Genomic DNA, 19,606 nt, shown 5'->3' on the forward strand with positions numbered 1-19,606 from the left:
AGTATGGAGGTTCCTCAAAAGATTAAAAACTGACCTGCCATTTGACCCAGTGATCCCACTTCTAGGAATATATCCTAAGGAACCCCAAACACCAATCACAAAGAACTTATGCACCCCTATGTTCATAGCAGTGCAATTCACAATAGCTGAGACTTGGAAACAGCCCAGTGCCCATCAGTAAATGAGTGGATAAAAAAGCTGTGGCACATTTAAACCATGGAATACTATGCGGCTGTGAAGAGGAAGGACCTTTTGGACTTTGGGACAGCATGGAGGGAAGTAGAGAGTATTATGCTAAGTGAAATGAGCCTGTCAGAAGGACAAGTACCAAATGATCTCACATGTGGAATATAATAAACAAAATACACTGATGAACAAAGTGGATCCAGTAACATAGAAGCTTGGAACAAACTGAGGGATCTCAGAGGGAAGGCGGGGAGGGGGTTGTGAGTGGAGAGAGATTAATCAGGGAACTTGTATGTTTATGGGCATGGCCCATGGGCGTGGACATTGGTGTGAGGAGGGCCTGGGGGTGGGATAGGGGTGGGGTGGAGGGGATCAGTGGGGTTAAAAGGGGGACATCTTTAATGGTCTCAACAATAAAGATAAAGAAACATTAAAAAAAAAAAGAAATGTGTCCACCAATGAAGACACAGAAAGAAATAAAATACAAAATAAATTTAATAGAAATAATTAGCTGTCGAGGTGTGAGAACACACACACACACACATGCACATGCACACAGAGTATCCAGTGCAGAGCTTTAGCTGGCAAGAGTGCTTTCTTCCCATTGTGGGGACACAGGGAAGAGAACTGAACTAGCCTAGAGAATCATATTTTAAGACTGATTCTGGAAAGTGGGGAAAATTCCTCTGAGAACTTCCATTAGACTGTTGTACATTATAGTAAACAGAATATGTAGTTGCCCTTATTTTACTCAGAATGGTCGGAGTTTTCTGAGTAAGCAAATATTATTTTACTAGTTGGTGATCTTCAGATTGTAACTAAAATATAAATTAGCCATCTATATAATTTTTTTAATAAATTCTACATATGTATGGTATTTTGTAGAATATCAAGGATTTTCACTATGAATGAAATGGATACCACAGTATGAATGTCCAAAAAAACCCAGTCAGTATTAATAGGGTTTAAATATTTTAAGTTTAACTGGATTGTTTTTTACAATTTAAGAAACTGGAAAATTATATCATATAATTTTTATTTATTTATATCGCAGTGAATTATTTAAAATTAGTTATTTGTTTTATTCAAAATTATATGTACTTATAAACACATACACACACATACATTTTAGATTTTTTATCATAGCAAATGTTTCTTTATATACAGCAATAACACATTTGGTTATTGTCCTTTCAGTTCAAAAAGAAAATGGCATTAGTATATAAATTATTTTTTATAATATTCACCATGTATTTTTTAAATATACATCTGAATAATGTATATTTATATAAATATTTTTATTCCCAATAAATTATGTATAAATTTTATGTAGCAATATAGCCCAGGCATTATTGATATTGTAATAAATATACATATATAAGAAGTTATAACATATTTAAAATATTTATAGTTATAATTGATATTAGAATTGAGATAACAAAATACAAAAAAGAAAAATGTTTTATAAATTAGAAACTAATGTAGATTTTGAGAACACAAAATTTTTCTTGGTGAATTCTCTTTGCAAATATTTTAGAATATATGTTTTATAACTTAGATTAGAATACTTTAGTACTGGATAAGATCATAAAGAGCACAGAGTTAAAAGCATATTTTTAAGAATAAAATAAAGCCCAGTGGAATTAACACTTATACTTACTTCTCAGATGACCTCTATTATGCTTTCCTATCATAAGTTTGTGAAACCAAGAAAATGACGGACTCAAAAAGTTTACATGTAACTGGGTATTACTGTAATAAGTAAGGAAGCCCAAGCCATATTTAAATGAAATGGTTTCTGTATAAACACTGAAGGACCGTTTCAAACAAAATAGTATTACCTCTACAGAAACTAAAAAGTAGTCAGTAAAAAATATGTTAAAAATACTAATAATCAGCCCTGTCCGGTGGTTAGAGCATCGGTCAGTGCACAGAAGGGTTGTGGGTTTGATTCCTGGTCAACGGCAAATACCTGGGTTGCAGGTTCAATCCCCCACTGGGCTGGGCTCTTGCAGGAGGCCAATCAATGTCTCTCACATCGATGTTTCGCTCTCTTTCTTGCTCTCTCTCCCCTCCTCCTCTCCCCTGCACTCTCTATAAGAATCAATGGGGAAAATATCCTTGGTGGAGAATTAACAACAACAAAAAAAACCCAGAAACAAACAAACAAAAACACTAGTAGTCAAACAGTCATATTCTTTTCTAAATATTCACAAGTATTATTATAAGAAAATGAACTGCAGTGTGAAGAAAGTAATTAAGAAATGGCTGGGCCTATTCCCCGTTGATCGGTTGTGGGGCTTCGTGATCACAGGGGAAAGACTAAGTGATGTGCTTTTGGTTAATTTACATTTACTTTGTTGAAAAAGTGATTATTTTTAAAATAGAAAAATTCTACATCTAATATAGTTCATTAAAGTGCAAATACAGATGAAACTGGAGGGAGAAAATCTCTATGTGGTAAATTTTAAATCTAGTTTGAATTTTCTTAATTATAATCTGTAAAGTATTCAGGGTTCATATTAACTGATATAATTGCCTAGTGATGACCAGAATAAAAAGACTTGTTCAGAATAAGAAAGGATTTATAAGTGTGGCGAAGACTTTATTAGTTAAAGCATAATCAATTTCTACTTGCTGATTTGCAGGGAAAATGGCAGGGACATTTGCCAAAGCCACTGTGCCTGCAGTTGAATAAAGGAAAGATAACATTCATGTACACCTTCAATTAGCATTGCCATGAATTATATTTTGAGTAAAGGCACAAATATAGTGAAAATAACAATGAAAGTGATAAGTAATAATGGGCTCAGTTTTAATAGGATTAGGGAGGAATAGTAAAATCATTGTTACAGTATTATCTAGCAATGTTTTGTGTTTATGTATGTATACTATTTATTGGTAATAAAAGTATACTTTATACACTATACTATACTATTGTGGTGATTGCAAAAATAGCCACCGTATTTTGCAGATTCTCCCGTCAAGAGGTAGAATTTTTTTCTCAGACCTTAAATTTATCTTGGCTTCTGATGTGTTTTAATTAAAAACATGTGTTGAAAGTGAGATTGTACAAGTCAAATCTAAGACACAAGAGGCCATGTATTTCTGCTCTTTCTGATAACACCTTTGATCAGGCCATGTAAAGAAGCCTGAGCTGCTTCCCAAGTGATAACAGACACATGGCCCTGTTGCTCCTATGCCCCCCCAACACCCTGATGAGGGTCACTCAGCTACTCAGCAAATGGCTGCAAATACTCCAGTGAACCCAGCAAAAAACTAAATCACAAAATAACAGATTAATGAGATAAATCAGTGGTTTGTTTTAAACTACTAAGCTTTTGACTAGTTTGCTATTAAGAACTAAAGAACTATTAAAAATAATCATTTAGAGCAGCAATTTTCAACCTTTTTATCTGTCACATATAAATTACTAAAATTCTGCAGCACACTAAAAAAAATTATATTTTTTGCTGATATGACAAAAAATGGCTGTGATGTTGATTCTTTCATACCAGATGGCTATTGTGTTGGCTGTTGTCATGTTTTTCTTTGACAATCTTAGGGAAAAGAGGTCAGTGCCCCTGACTAAATAGTCAGGTATTTCTCATTTTAAAAATTCTTGAAAATCGTTAATGTAGAGGAAAAAAGTAAAAGTAAAACACAAGTCATGTGCTATATAGAGAAATTTCAATCAATGATGAACTGCATTTGGATGGTGTTCCCAAAAAATTGTAATGGAGCTGAAAAATTCTTATCACCCAGCGACGTAGTAGTGTTCCTAAGAACACAGCACAACAAGTTACTCATTTGTTTGTGGTCATGCTGGTGTAAAAACAAACACAAAATGCTGCCAGTCATATAAAAGTAGAGCACATACAATTACGTACAGTACATAATACTTAATGATAATGACTATGCTACTAGTATGTGTATTTACTATACTATACTTTTTATCATTAATTTAGAGTGTGATTTTTCTTCATATTAAAAATGTGCTGTAAAACGGTATGCCTCCTACATCTCATGTTTACCTAGCCTCTTGATTACATCATTTTCTCTTGTGTTTAATATAATCTCACATTACCATGTACAGCAATGTGCTGTGTAGGCCGGTAGCCTAGGAGTCACAGGCTATACCATGCAGTGTAGGTGTGGAGAAGGCTATACCATCTAGGTTTGTACAAGTACACTCTATGATGTTCACACAACAATGAAATCACCTAATGACGCATTTGTCAGAAGGTATCCCCGTACTTAAGTGGCTCGTGACTGTGCTGAATTACTTCATTGTACTAGTTAGAAACAAATTCAGTTGGGTAATTTTTACTTTCTAAAAATTTACACCAGGCTTGTAAATCACCTGAAAGGTTAACTCTGTTGTATAATTAATCTTTTTATGTTTGGTTCTACTGATGATATTTTTTTAGAACTATGTTGACTAACTTTAGCTTTAAAAAATACACTAAAAATTCAAATTTTATGTACAAAAATGGTACCACTGTGAAGCATGTCATGCATTTAGTTTTATAATAACTATTTGCAACTCACAAATATTAACATTAGTATTCAAGATACTTTTATGTTTGCTTTTGAAAAATGCATGATGCTATTAAACTGAATTTCAGGCAACCCCCCCCCAAACTTGTTATGCATAAAATATTAAAATGTGAAGTTTATTTTCCTGATGACTCAAAGAAATGCTCATTCTAATACAGAGTATATTTTAGGAAATGAGTTAATATGGGTAACCATTTTTCTCAAGAAGTAGAATTTTTACCAACCTCTTTAAACATCAGATATTGTTAATCCATCTAATTTGAATACTTCTCTTCCAAAAATATATTTCATGTCCTAACAAGAGAAGAATACTTTAAATGGTTCCTGGAAACTGAAGCTCTGTAGCAAAATAGATTATTCTGGCAAATATTTGTTGCATTCCTCACCTCCCCTTCTCCCAGGGATCGCCATGCCAAGAAATGGCCAGGGGCTGGCGTATGTGCAGGGGAGGGATGTAGGGACAGAGTAGTTAAATATATGACCAGAGAGATGAGGGTGCAGAGATAATGCGTGACCTTTCAGAACAGGAGACCTGAGCGATACGTGTACTTGTTGAAGGGTTTTCATCAGAGAAGTGACATGATATCTTAGGTTTTAAAAGAATCAATATGGTTTCTGTAAGTTAAACAGATTTGAGGTGACAAAATGACCATGCAAAAACAAAACCATTTCATCTGTAATAACAAAGTCTAAATTTTATCTTACCTGGTGATATTGTGGAGCCTGTATGGACTATAAGTACATCTGATAGAAACTGCAGTATATGTGTTCATGTTCCTACATTCACTGTGGGTGGCCAATGAAGACCCATTGAAATCAGTCTGTATTTTAGAGGTGATGGTGACTTAAACTAGGATGGTAACAGTTCGGTGAGGAGATGTATTGTGTACAGAATAAAGTGATTTATTGATTAATATAATATAGTACAAGCAAGAGATTCTAGAGAGCCAGCAGCTTAATAAACTATGGTAGGATTTTTTCTATAGTCCATTAAAGAGTTAGTTCCTCAGGTGAATCCTCTATTGAAGGGGACACTTTGATCTTGCAATCACTTGCTGTGTCTTGGCCTCTTCATCCACATAGATAAATGATTGTGAGCCTACAGCATGGGCAGATCTGAAAAAAATTGCTCATTCCATTCCATATACATTACGTATTATAGAGCTGCACACATTGTCTCATGTTAGGACTGATTCAATTGTGTGAGTAATTAGAAGAGACAATCAGGCAAAGGGGAAGTGGATATCTTTGTGTGCAGAAGCAAAGGTAAAATCTGAGTACAGATTCTGTTTTTATGATAGCACTATATAGCCCTAACAACAGTTAGCTTGGAAATTAGGAACTTTAGCCAAATTGTGCCTACATACTTAAATAACTATGACATGCAGGGACCATTAAATTATAAGGATTCTATGACCAACAAAGGCCTAAGAAGACATTATATCTGTACAATACCAGAAAGGCTGATTGAAAACTAAAAGCAAGTAAATAAATTTATGAGTCTATTTTTTTAATTATCAAAAAATGATTTGATTTTTTTCTTCCCATTTTAAAATGCAGATTTTATTTTAGCAATCAACAGCTCAGGAATTGTGGCTGTTCTGTTTATGTTTGTTGGGTTTTTTTTTAAATCATGTCAAGAGTTAAAAAAATTACATAAAATAGCTCTAAGATAAAAGTAATGTCTCAGGAATTTTAGAGTGAGCACTCTTTGAAATTGCCTATCTATAAAAATGAGGAGCATATCATCTGAATAAAGGCCTCAGGATTCTGTGTTAAACTCCTGATTAAATTAAGTTTGGATTATAGCAGAATCTTATTAAATGAAGTTTATGAGAAACAGATAATAAATCTATATTCAATGACAGAGACCAGTGTTGACAAATAAAGGACTCAATTAGTCAACCAGTAACTCATCAAAAGTTTTGCCAAAATAAATTACTAATTACATTATGTGTTGATTTTTTAAAATCAAATAACCAATAATTGCAAAGCTAGAAACACCTAAACATGAAGCAATATTAAATGTCTGTTTTGGAGGCAGTAAAAGTGTGAAATGAATACAATTAAATTGCAATCAGAAAAAAAGGACAGGTGATAATGGATTCGCTCTTTTCACAGAATGATGTTAGAGTGATGAGTTTATAAGAAGTCAGGTATAGCATCCTTTGATTTAGGACTAAGATCAATTCTCAAATAAAATATCTGTTATCTAGATGTAGTAGGCAGTTCAAAATAAATCTGCCTAAAAGAGAATTAACTTCTCATAAGGAAATAAACGAGTATGATATCCGTAGGCTTTATGTGGCTACAGGCTGGTGGTCTCAGATTACTCAGCTGAATCCCAGTAGATCAACAGGGATTGAAAATTGTTTGATGACTGTCAGTTTAAAAAATCCAGTAATAAAATATAATATACGAATGGGATGGAGCCTGACATGTTTGCGCCTTTGAAAGCCTTAAGTGAGCAGGGAATCCATCTTCCTGTTCCTTCCTAAATTCTCCAAAGGTGCCTCTCTAGCAGTGTGCCTTCAGTCAAAGCCCGAGAGGCTAGGGATGTAGGGGTTCAGAGGGGATCCTTTCTGCTTTAGGAGATCACCCTTCACTCTCAGCGGTATCCCCGTCATGGCCCTTCAGTGTGCTGGCACTGTGGGCCTGGGAGAGATTTCTAGAGCCACTCTCGATTTCTCCCACAGAAAAGAAAATTACCCATCTGGGCTCAGCACCGCTTTGTCCATACCTGTTTCAGCTTGTGTTATATGACCTTCTGTGGGACTGTTTACACGTCATTATCAATCTCAATACTCTGAACAGCTGAAGGGAAAGGAATATACACGATGTGGCAAAAGTAGGCTTACACTCGTTTGCATGGAAAGTCATTCAATGATTAATAAATAGTAATAGAAGAATAAACTGTTTCACATGCAACTGTGAACCTACATTTGCCCCACCCCATCACTGGTTTGGTTGGGTTGTTTTCATCCCAGTGTTCCCAGGGTCTATTCCAGTGCCTACCAAGTGGAAGATTAGCATTCTTCAGTGTATATTAAGAAAAACAATCAGGAAAGAAGACAAGGAGAGAGGGCAGGAGGGGTGAAGGATCAGGCGGTGTTCTAGGATTATGTCCCTGGACCACATTCTTGTAGGTAGTATTTAATCAGAATCAACTAAAAGCATTTCAGGGGCAATAGCTTCCAACAATGATTACCCTCTGAACCTTTGAGCTTTTGCAACATAGTCATGCGAATAGCATAATTTTCACAGCAGAAAGTAAGATGCAATGTAAATATACATGAATCTAAGATCACTCACATTTATGTATAATTTAGGACTGTGTTAAACTTAGATGCTGTCATTACACAAATTCTGACAAAAATATCAATTTCATTATGCCTGTGCTTCTAATACTGCAGACTTAAGACCTCAGGGAGCACACATTTGTGTCCAGAAACATGAGGTGTGAGGATATTAAAGGTCTTAATGTGATATAAACTTCAGTATCCACTTGCTGCATTATTGCCTCTTCAGACCTCTCTTCCTGAAGTCTTTAAATAATTAAAAATATAAAGCAATGGAATTTGTATTTCTTAATGTTGCCTTAATTTATTGCTCATTTTTTAAATCCTAATTTCATGAGGAATAGTTATAGGGAAGCTGTCAGGAATAACTTTGAGCACTAAGGTACATGAAAGGAATGGTAAAAATGTGTGTTAAGGACACATCAAGATCACAGCAACAAGTTAGGTAATTATTTTGTTAGTTAGTTGTTAAGCTACAAAAATGTATGAGTAAAATGTTAATCCGGACAAGGTACATGCTTAATATATAATTTGCCTTTAATTTCTCAAAAAATATTTTTACAAAATCAAATGTTCAAACCAAAATTATTTCCCAGACATACATTATATAAGGACAGTCTTTATCATTTTTGTTTGAACTGTTAGATCACAAAAGAACTACAAATTCCTACATCATAAACTTTTTGATAATTATACAGCATGCACGTCTTCATGTTTTTCAAGAGTGTAACTAAGCTCCTCCACGGCTTTGCTGCCTTGGCATCTGTTTAGTTTGACCAGCCGCCTGCAGTGACCTTAAACTGACATCAGCCCTCATGTAAGTGTGTGCGCTAGATAGTGGCCCTCAGAGTCACAAGTAAATGTACATTCCTGATGCAATAGCCCTTGTGGCCAACAGTCCCCTGTGTCTCCCAGTTCATTTTCCTTGTGTGAACCTTAGATAAGAGCCCCTTAAAGTTTTCTGAAATCCTGCTTTTTGGTTTGAATTGATTAATTCAGCATTGGCCTGTGAACCCAAAAGCTTTCCATCCGTGGACCCTAACAGAGGCATGTGCCCGGGTTCTGCCCAGGCCCACCTCTCTCCCTGTCTGGCCCCTCAGGGTACGCGTGTACTTCCTCCAGGACCTGCGAGGAAGTTGTCTGTTTCAGCTTCTCTTGGCCAACCACAGCTGCCATCTGGCACCCTGTGCTCCACTTAACAACTATTATTTTGACAAATTCGTAACAGTTTTACACACAGAAAGATTCATTAATTACAACTCATTAAAACATTACACATCCAAACAGTAAGTCCCAGTTAGACTTAAGTATAATGGTAATGGAATATCATACTCTTTTCACCATGAAGTTATCCCTGTGTTTACCACTCAAAATTGCCTGCTTTTTTCTCTCACTATACACGCACACACACACACACACACACACATATATATGTATATCAAGGATATATATTTATATATATTCCGAGAAAATCATATCAGGAATAAATATATCTCTGTACCTTAAATTATATCTACATTGTTTGACCTCCACAAGAGACAGTAAAATTATGAAGATATGAACAGCATCTATATGAGTTAATGCATTATCTCAAATACCTAGTAGAACACTAGACAACTATCTCCACAAATATCTATTGAATTAATAAGTACTTGATTGTGATATTCTAAAGTCTCATAATAGAGAGCTTGAGAAACACTGAATCTGATAAATTTCAACTCTTCTTTTCTAGATGCATCCTCTAAAACTTATTTATATATGTAAACTTTTTAAATGGCGTATCATTGCATCTCATGAATTAGTACATAGAAATGACATCTTCTTTATAGCTTAAGCATAAATGAAAATAGTTTTCTATATGGTGATATATTTAGATGAAAAATGTTGGTAAATGTAATTGAATACACATAGCAGCCTACATTTGTTTTGTAAATATTATTCATACATAGTTTTCTAAAGTTTATTTTTTTCCCTACTATTACATTGTGTGCAATGCTTCTATCATCACTGGTATCTTTCATGGTATACCATGGTGTAAGTAACAGATTCATATTATTTGGGGTTTGATAGTTGGATATAGGCTTCTAGAAACTGATGCTAAAAAGATTGTCTCTGACTATGCTTTCTAATTCTAACATGCTTCCGAATCATTTCAGAAAAAGTTAATAATGACTATCATTTTTAAAATGCTTAAACTCTAATAGTCATATTAGAAACACATTAATTCCATTATTTTCCTCACTTTGGTGGAATAATAATTATTTCTAATTTATTGGCACTATCTAAAATATTACATTCATTTACAGACAACTAACCATGCACAGGCATGGTGCTGCATTTTACTTACAAATATAGAATCCTTATTTACTCCTGGAAGACAGATATTTGCCCTGCTTTTCATAGAGGAATCCCAAGAGTCAGACTAGTTAAGTTACATATTAAGATGATAAAACAATAATTTTTAAAATGGCAGAATAATTGGCAAAAAATGATTTAGGTCTAATGCAGGCACAAATATGTCTGACCTTAGAGAATAAAACACTGTATCACATTTCCTCTCATGACATGTATCCATTAAATATAATAAAACTACCTTTTCTGAGAGAAATCTAAATCAGGGCAAATAAGATTAATGAAAGTACACTGATTGTTTTTAAATTAGAACTGCCTGCAGTATTATGAAATTCCCAAGTACATCCAAAAAGAGGGGTGGGTGTTAGAGCACCTCTGGTTTCACAGAAAACAATTATGTTCATTACCTCTTCTGCAGAAACATTCTCAATTTTGTAATTTTTAATGATATAAAATCTTGATATCACATTTTATATTTAATTTATTATCTAAAGGGACTTTAAACACATTTCTTAACTTCTAGGTTTGAATGTTAACTAATGCAATTTCATGTCTATATATATAAAATAGAAAGAATGCTTAAGAACTTTCCTGTGTCTCAAATAGAAGGGCAAGTAGACATCCCTGGAAAAGTCACCTCTGTCTTGAAACACATTGTCTGTGTCAGAAGTCAGACACCCCAGTCATGAAATAAAAGCGAACAGGGGGATTTGGGCTGATGACAACTCATTATCTGTCAAGTGGGTATATGATCGTCAAGAGCAAGGCGCAGGACATGCATTGGCCAGGTTCAAAGCTTGGTTCTAACACACACTGCTTTCTTCATTTCAGCTCTCTGTCCCACAAATTTCTCCTCTGAAAAGGGCAAGGATAATAATACTTAAATCCTTTTACAGGAAAGAACAATAAAGGGCAGAGATATCGGACCATGTCCAAGGAAGAAGATAAAGCAGGTAGACTTATATAGACTCTGCTGTGTCTCAGTCCAAGGCTTAGATGCTTTCAGATATTTCACGCAACAGGATAGGAAGTGGGGGGGGGGGGCACGGGGGAGGGAGGGATGCGGAGGAGAGGGGGAAGGAAAAAGAAGGGCCGAGGAAGGAGAGGAATGGAAGGAAAAGTAAGTAATGTCATTTATATATACACAAAATTCAGAAACCTGTCATGAGGCCATTTTAAAACAGGGGCCATTATTCTCACTTTACAGATGAACAAAGGGAGGCATTAATGTGCTAAGGAGCTTGTCCAAGATAAAAGATGAAAAGTGGCAATGCCAGAGATTAAGAATTCTCAAGATTTCTAACTAAATACTAAAAGTGCAATTTGTTTGCAGCCTTACTACACTATAAGTCTCTCTTCTGTTTTCTGGTAAAAACAGGTATTGTTACTGTAAAAAGGATTGGAGAGTTGTTGAGCACTTTATTTTATTGGTAAGAGTCTTTGAAAAGCTTTTAGGAGTTTTGACACAGAGCAAATTAAACAATAAGAGAAAGAGGGCTCTTGTGGTCAAGCTCCTTGGAGAAAAGATTAAAGATTAAAGAATGGGATGATATTGGCAGAGTTTATAAACCCCAGCTTTTAGAGATCTAGCCATGCTCTCGAATCATCAACTTATCACAAGATAAGCTTCTGACATTTTACAAAATAGAAGTGAGACAGGAATAGTTAGCAACTGGAAATAATTCGTTGTCAAATTTTGAAAATTTATATTTCTGATATATTTTTGATGTTCCAAGAAATACTTAAGAATGCTATTTAACAATGTATTTTAAATATATTCTTTACCTTATCATGCTCAGTTGGCCATATTACTTTAATCATTTGTGGGAAATAACTAAATCAGTTAAATATCCCCATCTATACTGTCTTCTTTATGAAAAGCTTGTTAGATTTTTATAATCACACGTGACTGTTTAGTAAATTATACACTATTCAGTAGAATGGATGATTTAAATGTTGTTGTTTTTCTATGAATACGCTTACATTCATTCCAAGGATAATTTGATTTAGAAAACAGTAAAAAGTATTTTCAAATATCATACTCCTCTACCTTAAAACTGTCAGTGCTAAACATGAGTGCACTGTAAAATCCACGTCTCTTGAACAGGCATTGATGTAGTTAGTACATATTGGTTCAACGTTTTCTTCGTGCCAAGCACTGTTCTGAATGTTGGATATACAGGGGTGATTAAAACCAAACCCCTGATTTCATGACTTTGGCATACAAAGGGTAGACCAAATAATAAGCAAAATTAAAAAGAAAATAATTGCTAGTCAAAAAACAAACAAACAAAAGAGAACAAAGAGCAAAGAAGGGTAATAGAAAATATTGCCAGTTGTTGAAATTTAAATAAGTAGTAAGGAAAGCCCCAGAGGAAAAAAGTGACAGTTAAGTCAAGACCTAAAGGAGAGGGTTGATGACTTTTGAATTGTAAATGATATTATCTGACACAACTTAACAGGCTAGTTCTGTTGCTGTGTAGAGAATATATTGCAGGTACTAAGAACAGAAACAGAGGAAAACTTTAGTTCTAGCATAAGAGGTGGCTAAAATCTTTCATTGTCTAGATATATGTGAAGGCAGCACCGTGCAGATGTCTTGTGAAATTAGATGAGTTGTGATGTCTCTAAGTGTTTGGCTTGAGCTATTTGAAAAATGTGATTCCACTGTTTTCCTGAAAAAAAATATTGTGGAAAAATTTTAGGGGAGGAAGCCTTCAGTTTTACTAAATTTGAGATTCCAAGTAAACATTTAGATAGATTAGATGATAGGTGATGGTAGATAGATGATAGATGCATACATACATATATACATACATACATGGATTTACAATTTAAGAGAGAGTACAAATTGCAATCGCATGTTTTTGAGTCATCAGTAGGCAGATGATATTTAAAACTATGGGACTCAATAAGTTAAATAACCCAGTAGGGGGAGAAGTGCTGATGACTGAGTGGGTGACAGTCCACACCTAGTAAGGCAGATAGAGAAACGCAGCGAGAACAAAGGGAGAAGCCAATAAAGCAGGAGTAAAAAAATGTGTGGAGTCCCAGATAGTAAAATTGTTTTAGGGAAGATGTGCTTAACAGTGGCAAATGTTCCTGATACACTGGGTAGGGTAAGTGTGAGAAGTGACTTTTGCATTTAGCAAGGTACTTACCGCTGCCCCCAGTGACCTCGGCTAGTTCATATTCTGGAAAGTAATGGAGGCAGATTGAATGGAGTGCGTTCAGGATGAAATGAGAAGAGGAAATGGTGGTCAGATGAAATGAACACGGTGACGTTAATAAGAGAAATAGGACACAAGCTGGAGAAGGTATTTAAGGCAATGGAAAGTGTTTTGTTTGGGGGGTGTGTGTGTGTGTGTGTGTGTGTGTGTGTGTGTAAGTAGAACATGACTCAACATAGTTTCTTTAATCACAGGAATTCTCTCAATGGTTTTGTCTCATGAATATCCTTAGTCCATACTTTGTTCATTAATGTTATAATATTTAGATGCAAACACAATTTCTACGAGAGCGCAGCATATATTACTAAGATACATACATCCCATTCAAGATACCTAAACATTTATATCTAAACTAAGCACTATAACAAATTATATGAATGAATAATTATTAAAAAGTCAATTGAAATTCTGTGCCAGTATCACAAGATTCATCACTTATTTTTTCTTAGATTTTTATACACATTAAATTTATCTCTCCAAATGATTATTATAAAACTACAAAAATATTTTCCTATTATTTTCAAGGCACTATGCTAAGCCTGTTACATACCATTTTCCTCCTCTTTACTATACACTTACAAAATAGATTTATTTTATTAACCTATATTCTAAATAATGATCCTGGGATCAGCAATTCAATGCCTTTCCTGAGCCTTGATAAATATGATTGATGTTGCAGGGGTTCAGTCTAGATATGCTTTCTTCCAAAGTACATGACCTTTAACTTTTACAACTGTGTTAGACAGTGCTTACTGAAAGATAGGGACTCCGTCATAGGCACCACTTCTTTTGTATGCTGGATAGAGCCAAATGCAATGAAAGGCACTTACCGTGACCTTACTGTTAATATAGCTATTAATTTGTCTAAGAAAAACAATATCTTGAACAGCAAACAAAATCAGTCTTTCTTATGGTTACAAATTTGAACTGTTAGAAATCATGAAGCAAAAAAGAAAACAGTAAATTAATTCAGTTTTTTTCTTTTTAATGTCATGTCATCACTATGAGACAATTTACCATATCACAAAACTAAAACAAGATGAAACAAAATCCAGTTCTACTGAAATGTAAAAGTTTTGGATGTAATAAGTTGCACATCATATGGTGTTGATTGTCCAATAAAGGTTGGTGAGGAATTCAGAATTAATCCCCTATCTAGCCTACTGAGTTTCCCTAAAAGTTTGTTCCTGGAAATGCAAATACCAGGAATCTTACAATTCAAGTATGAGATTTCCTGAGCCAAATCCATATCTCTAAAAAATGCTGGATTTCTACATGCTTAATGTTTTTTGCAATTTAATTATTACTAGAAAGTAAAATGCCATGCCTTAGCTTCAAATAAAATCTCAATAACATGAGATATAAATGTATGAAGAAAATAATTAGGAGCCCACCTGTTTTTCATTATTTTAAGGTAGAATTTTTTGTCAAGGTTTAGATATTTATCAGACAATAACTAGTCTCATTTTAGGATCTTGATCTTTCTAAATCCTTAATCAATTCAACATCAATTCTATTGATTGCCTTATTTCATTAATTTAAATGTATCATTAAAATTTTTTTTGAATTTTTAATGGTGAGATATTATAAGCATCAGCAACTTCTAGATGATAGTTTTATTTTTTGTCTTATTTTTGTATGATACAAAGAATATAAAATCTTTACCGAGGTGGTAGAATAGATTATACCATGTATGAAATTCATAAGTTAAAATTCTTTATACATCACTTTTATATGGCTCCTATGGTACCATATAAAAATGAAATATGATTTTGAGTTGCATAAAATGGTTTCAAATCTATGTCCCACTTATGTCCTATATGAACTTATAAAAGTGCTTTATTTTTCATTTCCATCTGTTATAATTACTAAATAAGAACATAATTATTACCTTGGCAATTAAAACAGTAAACAAGTCCTTCTCTTTCCTTCTTATCTAGAAACATGGCTAGAGCTTAGTTAAACGGAATCAGTGGTTCAATTTTATTTTTAGAACAACAGCAAAAACTTAACATGTCAGCAAAGAAAAATAAATGAAGGTATATTTTATTTAAAACATCAATCTTTCTCCTAATACATTAAACTATTGAAAACTAGTGTCTTTTCAAACTTTTGAAGGACTAAAAATGCTTGAAATATTGTACATACATATGTGTACCTACAATGTATACATGGTTATGTGAGCTAGAAAGTATATATTTTTATCTTTGCTTATTAAAACATCTATGATATGAATATAAGTGGGTAACATAAAGCAAAAGAAATTTTCTTAAACACTGGGGGTTTGAAATAAACAAACTTTTCATAAAATGTGAGATGTTTGTTTCTCAAGACAAATAATTAAATCAATTCTAAATGTTTTTTAATGATGAGATTTCATCATATATGCAAAATATAATTTTTAGAAACATCAGTGGCTTTTGCTTGCTATTTTCTACAAATACTATTAGAACTCTATGATAATATGAATATACAACAAACTGCATGAGGAGAAAATGTAGAGGCACCCTTTCAGGTTCAATGAGACGGTGAAGAATGGGAATTTTGCCTCTGACAGTGGTCAATGTTAGTAGGAAAACCAGAGCCTAATAATTAGCTACCATTTAAATGGCCTGTGAGAGACGCAGTGAATCTCTTCTGCTGAAACAAGGTATAAAGAAAGGATCTATCCAGCTCATAAAAAAATTGACACTAAAAGCTAGGAATGCATTTTACTACAGTCTTGTCAGCATTTAATCAAGAGATTCATAATCTTTGTGGCAGAGAAGAGAAATTTAAATAAATAAACTCACCTTATCCACAATACATATCTGCTTTCTTGTTTGAGCATCAAGTATTTCGATCTCAAAGTGAGCTGTTTTTGAGTGTTTAACTGCTGGAGTTGATTTTAGGGGGCCTGCTGAAAGTACGAGTTTCGAAAAAGGGTGAAAATTTCTCATGTCATTCTTCGGTGTGGACCACGCAGCTCCTTGGGAAAATAATTCTCTCTTGCCTTCTGAAGCAAGGGACTTTTGCCTTTGGAACATTGTGTGAACTAGCAGGAGAATCTGTCATCTCAACAGGAGACACTTTGCAAGTGTTTTTCCTTCACACCAGTTAAATACTGCTCCTGAAACCAGAAAGGTCAAGTGGCATGCCATTCCAAAAGTTCAGTTTTATTTAGCAGGATTAGAAACAATGACTGATTTTATTTCTATATATAACACAGCATGGTGAACTGCTGCAGTGCAGAGGATTACTTTACCAGCATTCGAATTATTTCTTCCGTCCTCCTTTTATCTCTGCTTCTTAATATGCCCACTGGTATCTGAAATTCCAAAGCCAGAAAGGAATAGATGGTTTTATTATCTCTGAATTCTGGATGCACTCATCTTCAAACACATATATTATTATGCACATATTCATATACAAAACTTTAAAATTAGCTTAGTGCTATATCATAGTTAAATTTATAAACACCTAGTACATTATTACATAAACTTTTTATAGACCCTGCCTAAGATAAAGACTGGTGGAATGTTTTTAATATATATTTATCTGACAGAAAATGGATAAATTATTTGTTTCCTACAGGGATCAGAAAGATGGCAAGATGTCTATAAGATTGGGATATGTAGAGAGCAATTGAAAGGGATATTACAGAAAAGTATTTCGAGATGGTATTTTTAATGAAAACATTAAAAGGAAAATGGCTAAAATTATAGGGGGTGAAGTCTATATATTTAGATGTGCCTAATCTTTACTTTTATAATTAAAGAAAATACCGTATTATTTATTTTAGATTTTACTGCCCATTATGCACTGGAGAGTCACTTGCACATTGCTCCGTTGTCCTTTTCATACTCCAGGTCAACATTACACTCAATATTTAACATTTTAAAAAATGAGGATATGTGTATGTGCATGTATTTATACACACACACATTATGTAATTTTATTCCCCCAATTGTTCAGGGCACCAAACTTGTATCATCCTTATGGTTTCCCTTTTCCATACCTAAGATCAAATTTATCATAAATGTAGAGCACAATCTTCTCACCATCCCCACAGCTACCTTCAAAACCCCTGTGAGAATGGCTCCATCAAATCAACAATCGACAAGCGCTGGAGAGCATGTGGAGAAAGGGGAGCCTAGTGCACTGCTGGTGGGAGTGCAGACTGGGGCAGCCACTGTGGAAAACAGTATGGAGGTTCCTCAAAAAATTAAAAATGGAGCTGCCTTTTGACCCAGTGACCCCACTTCTGGGAACATAGCCTAAGAATCCTGAAACATTCATCAGAAAGAATCTATGCACCCTGATGCTCACAGCAGCACAGTTTATAATAGCCAAGATCTGGAAACAGCCCAAGTGCCCATCAGTAGATGAGTGGATGAAAAAGCTGTGGCACATTCACATCATGGAATACTACACAGCTGTAAAGAAGAAAAAGGATCGTGTACCCTTTGGGACAGTATGGGTGGATGCTGGGGTCCAACCCCAGCGGTCCAGGGGTCCCCAAAGGTGTGGATGTCAGCGAAGAATGAAGGACACGGAGACAGCGTTCAGAGCACCATGAGAATCAGCTTCATCTTTCTTGCCTGTTACAACTGTATTTATACTATTTGATTTTATTGCTGGTTAAACAACATGACATCATGCTTTGTTCCAGTTTCTGCTTTGGCCTTTCACAGTTAATGAATATACCTTCTTATCTGACCTTTGCTAAAGAATTTACACCTGTTTAGGTATGTTAATTTTAGTCTTACCTATTGTTTATATTTCTATAGGCTATTCTACATGTCAATCTCTAGTTTGTTATTTATATTCTGAAGTTGCTATTTTATTGCTCTACCACCACACAGCTAAAAGGAGAATAACTAAACCAGCTTTTCTTATGCAAAGGTTTTGCAAGTCCTAAGGGTCTGTAGCTGTGGTGACTGACCGCCTGTCTGGCACCTGCCTCAGTCTCTCTGTTGGCACTCCCCTCAGCACCCCGCAGTGTGATATCCTGTGTATGATTATTCTGTGTATGATTATTCTGTGTGTGATTATTCTGTGTGATTATTCTGTTTATGATTGTTCTGTGTATGATTATTCTGTGTATTATTATTCTGTGTGTGATTATTCTGTGTATGATTATTCTGTGTGTGATTATTCTGTGTATGATTATTCTGTGTATGATAAGGGTCTAGGTGTAGATTAAAATAATCTCTTTCCTAGACTGCTCTTTCCTTGTGGGGATTCCCAGAGTTTTCCATGAATATAAACATCCCCCAGCAATACATTCCTCACTGGGAACTCCCTGGTGGCTCCCTGTGGATGGTCCTGTGCCCCGAGTCAGCAGGGGCCCGGCCCTAGGCCCCTCCCCCAGTGGGGAACTCCCTGCGGTAACGGGCCTACCGAGTCCTACACTTTCTGCTGACAGCCTGAGTTCCTCATCAGCCGCACATGGTTTTCCCATACTCCTTGGGGCTTTTACTGAATCATTGTCTTTTCCAGTTCTATCTGACTCCCCTGCTAGGGAAAAGTTTCCAGCTAGGGCAATGCCCTTTTCTGGTGCAGTGTCTCGGGGAAGGACACAGAGCGTTAGAAAGGGGAACAAGCACGGGAAGAGGGACATGCCACACGCCAAGTCCCATGGAGCACTGGCTGTGCAGATGTCTCTTCCTGGAAGGACCGTGTCAAGCAGCAAGGATGGAACGGCCTCCGGCAGGTGGACTTGGAGAACATTATGCTAAGTGAAATAAGCCAGGCAGAGAAAGACAAACATCACATGGTCTCACTTATATGGAATCTAAAGAACATAATAAACTGATGAACAAAATCTATCCAGAGACATAGAAGCATGGAACAGACTGAGGGATCTCAGAGGAAAGCGGGGGTGGGGGAGTGGGTGGGAAGAGGTTAATCAAAGAAATATATGTATAAATGCATAACCATGGACACAGCCAATAGTATGGGGAAGGCCTGGGGTGGGGCAGATACAAGGCCAAGGAG

General features: G+C 35.2%; 1 protein-coding gene across 3 annotated transcripts in view; it reads right to left on the minus strand.

The window, feature by feature from the left end:
• Positions 1-16,856, minus strand: part of TECRL (trans-2,3-enoyl-CoA reductase like) — a 62,716-nt gene extending 45,860 nt beyond the window's left edge. Inside the window, exon 1 of one of the 3 annotated variants that reach the window (XM_081142133.1) lies at positions 16,420-16,856. In XM_081142133.1, the coding sequence (XP_080998259.1) occupies positions 16,420-16,653 (234 nt within the window). In that variant the 5' untranslated portion in view covers positions 16,654-16,856. The remainder of the gene's footprint in view (positions 1-16,419) is intronic. The other 2 variants (XM_081142135.1, XM_081142134.1) reach the window with 2 other exon arrangements.
• Between the last annotated feature and the right edge of the window lie 2,750 nt (positions 16,857-19,606).

This window comes from Miniopterus schreibersii (genome assembly GCF_964146895.1).
Source record: "Miniopterus schreibersii genome assembly, chromosome: 1".
Classification (NCBI taxonomy): Eukaryota; Metazoa; Chordata; class Mammalia; order Chiroptera; family Miniopteridae; genus Miniopterus; species Miniopterus schreibersii.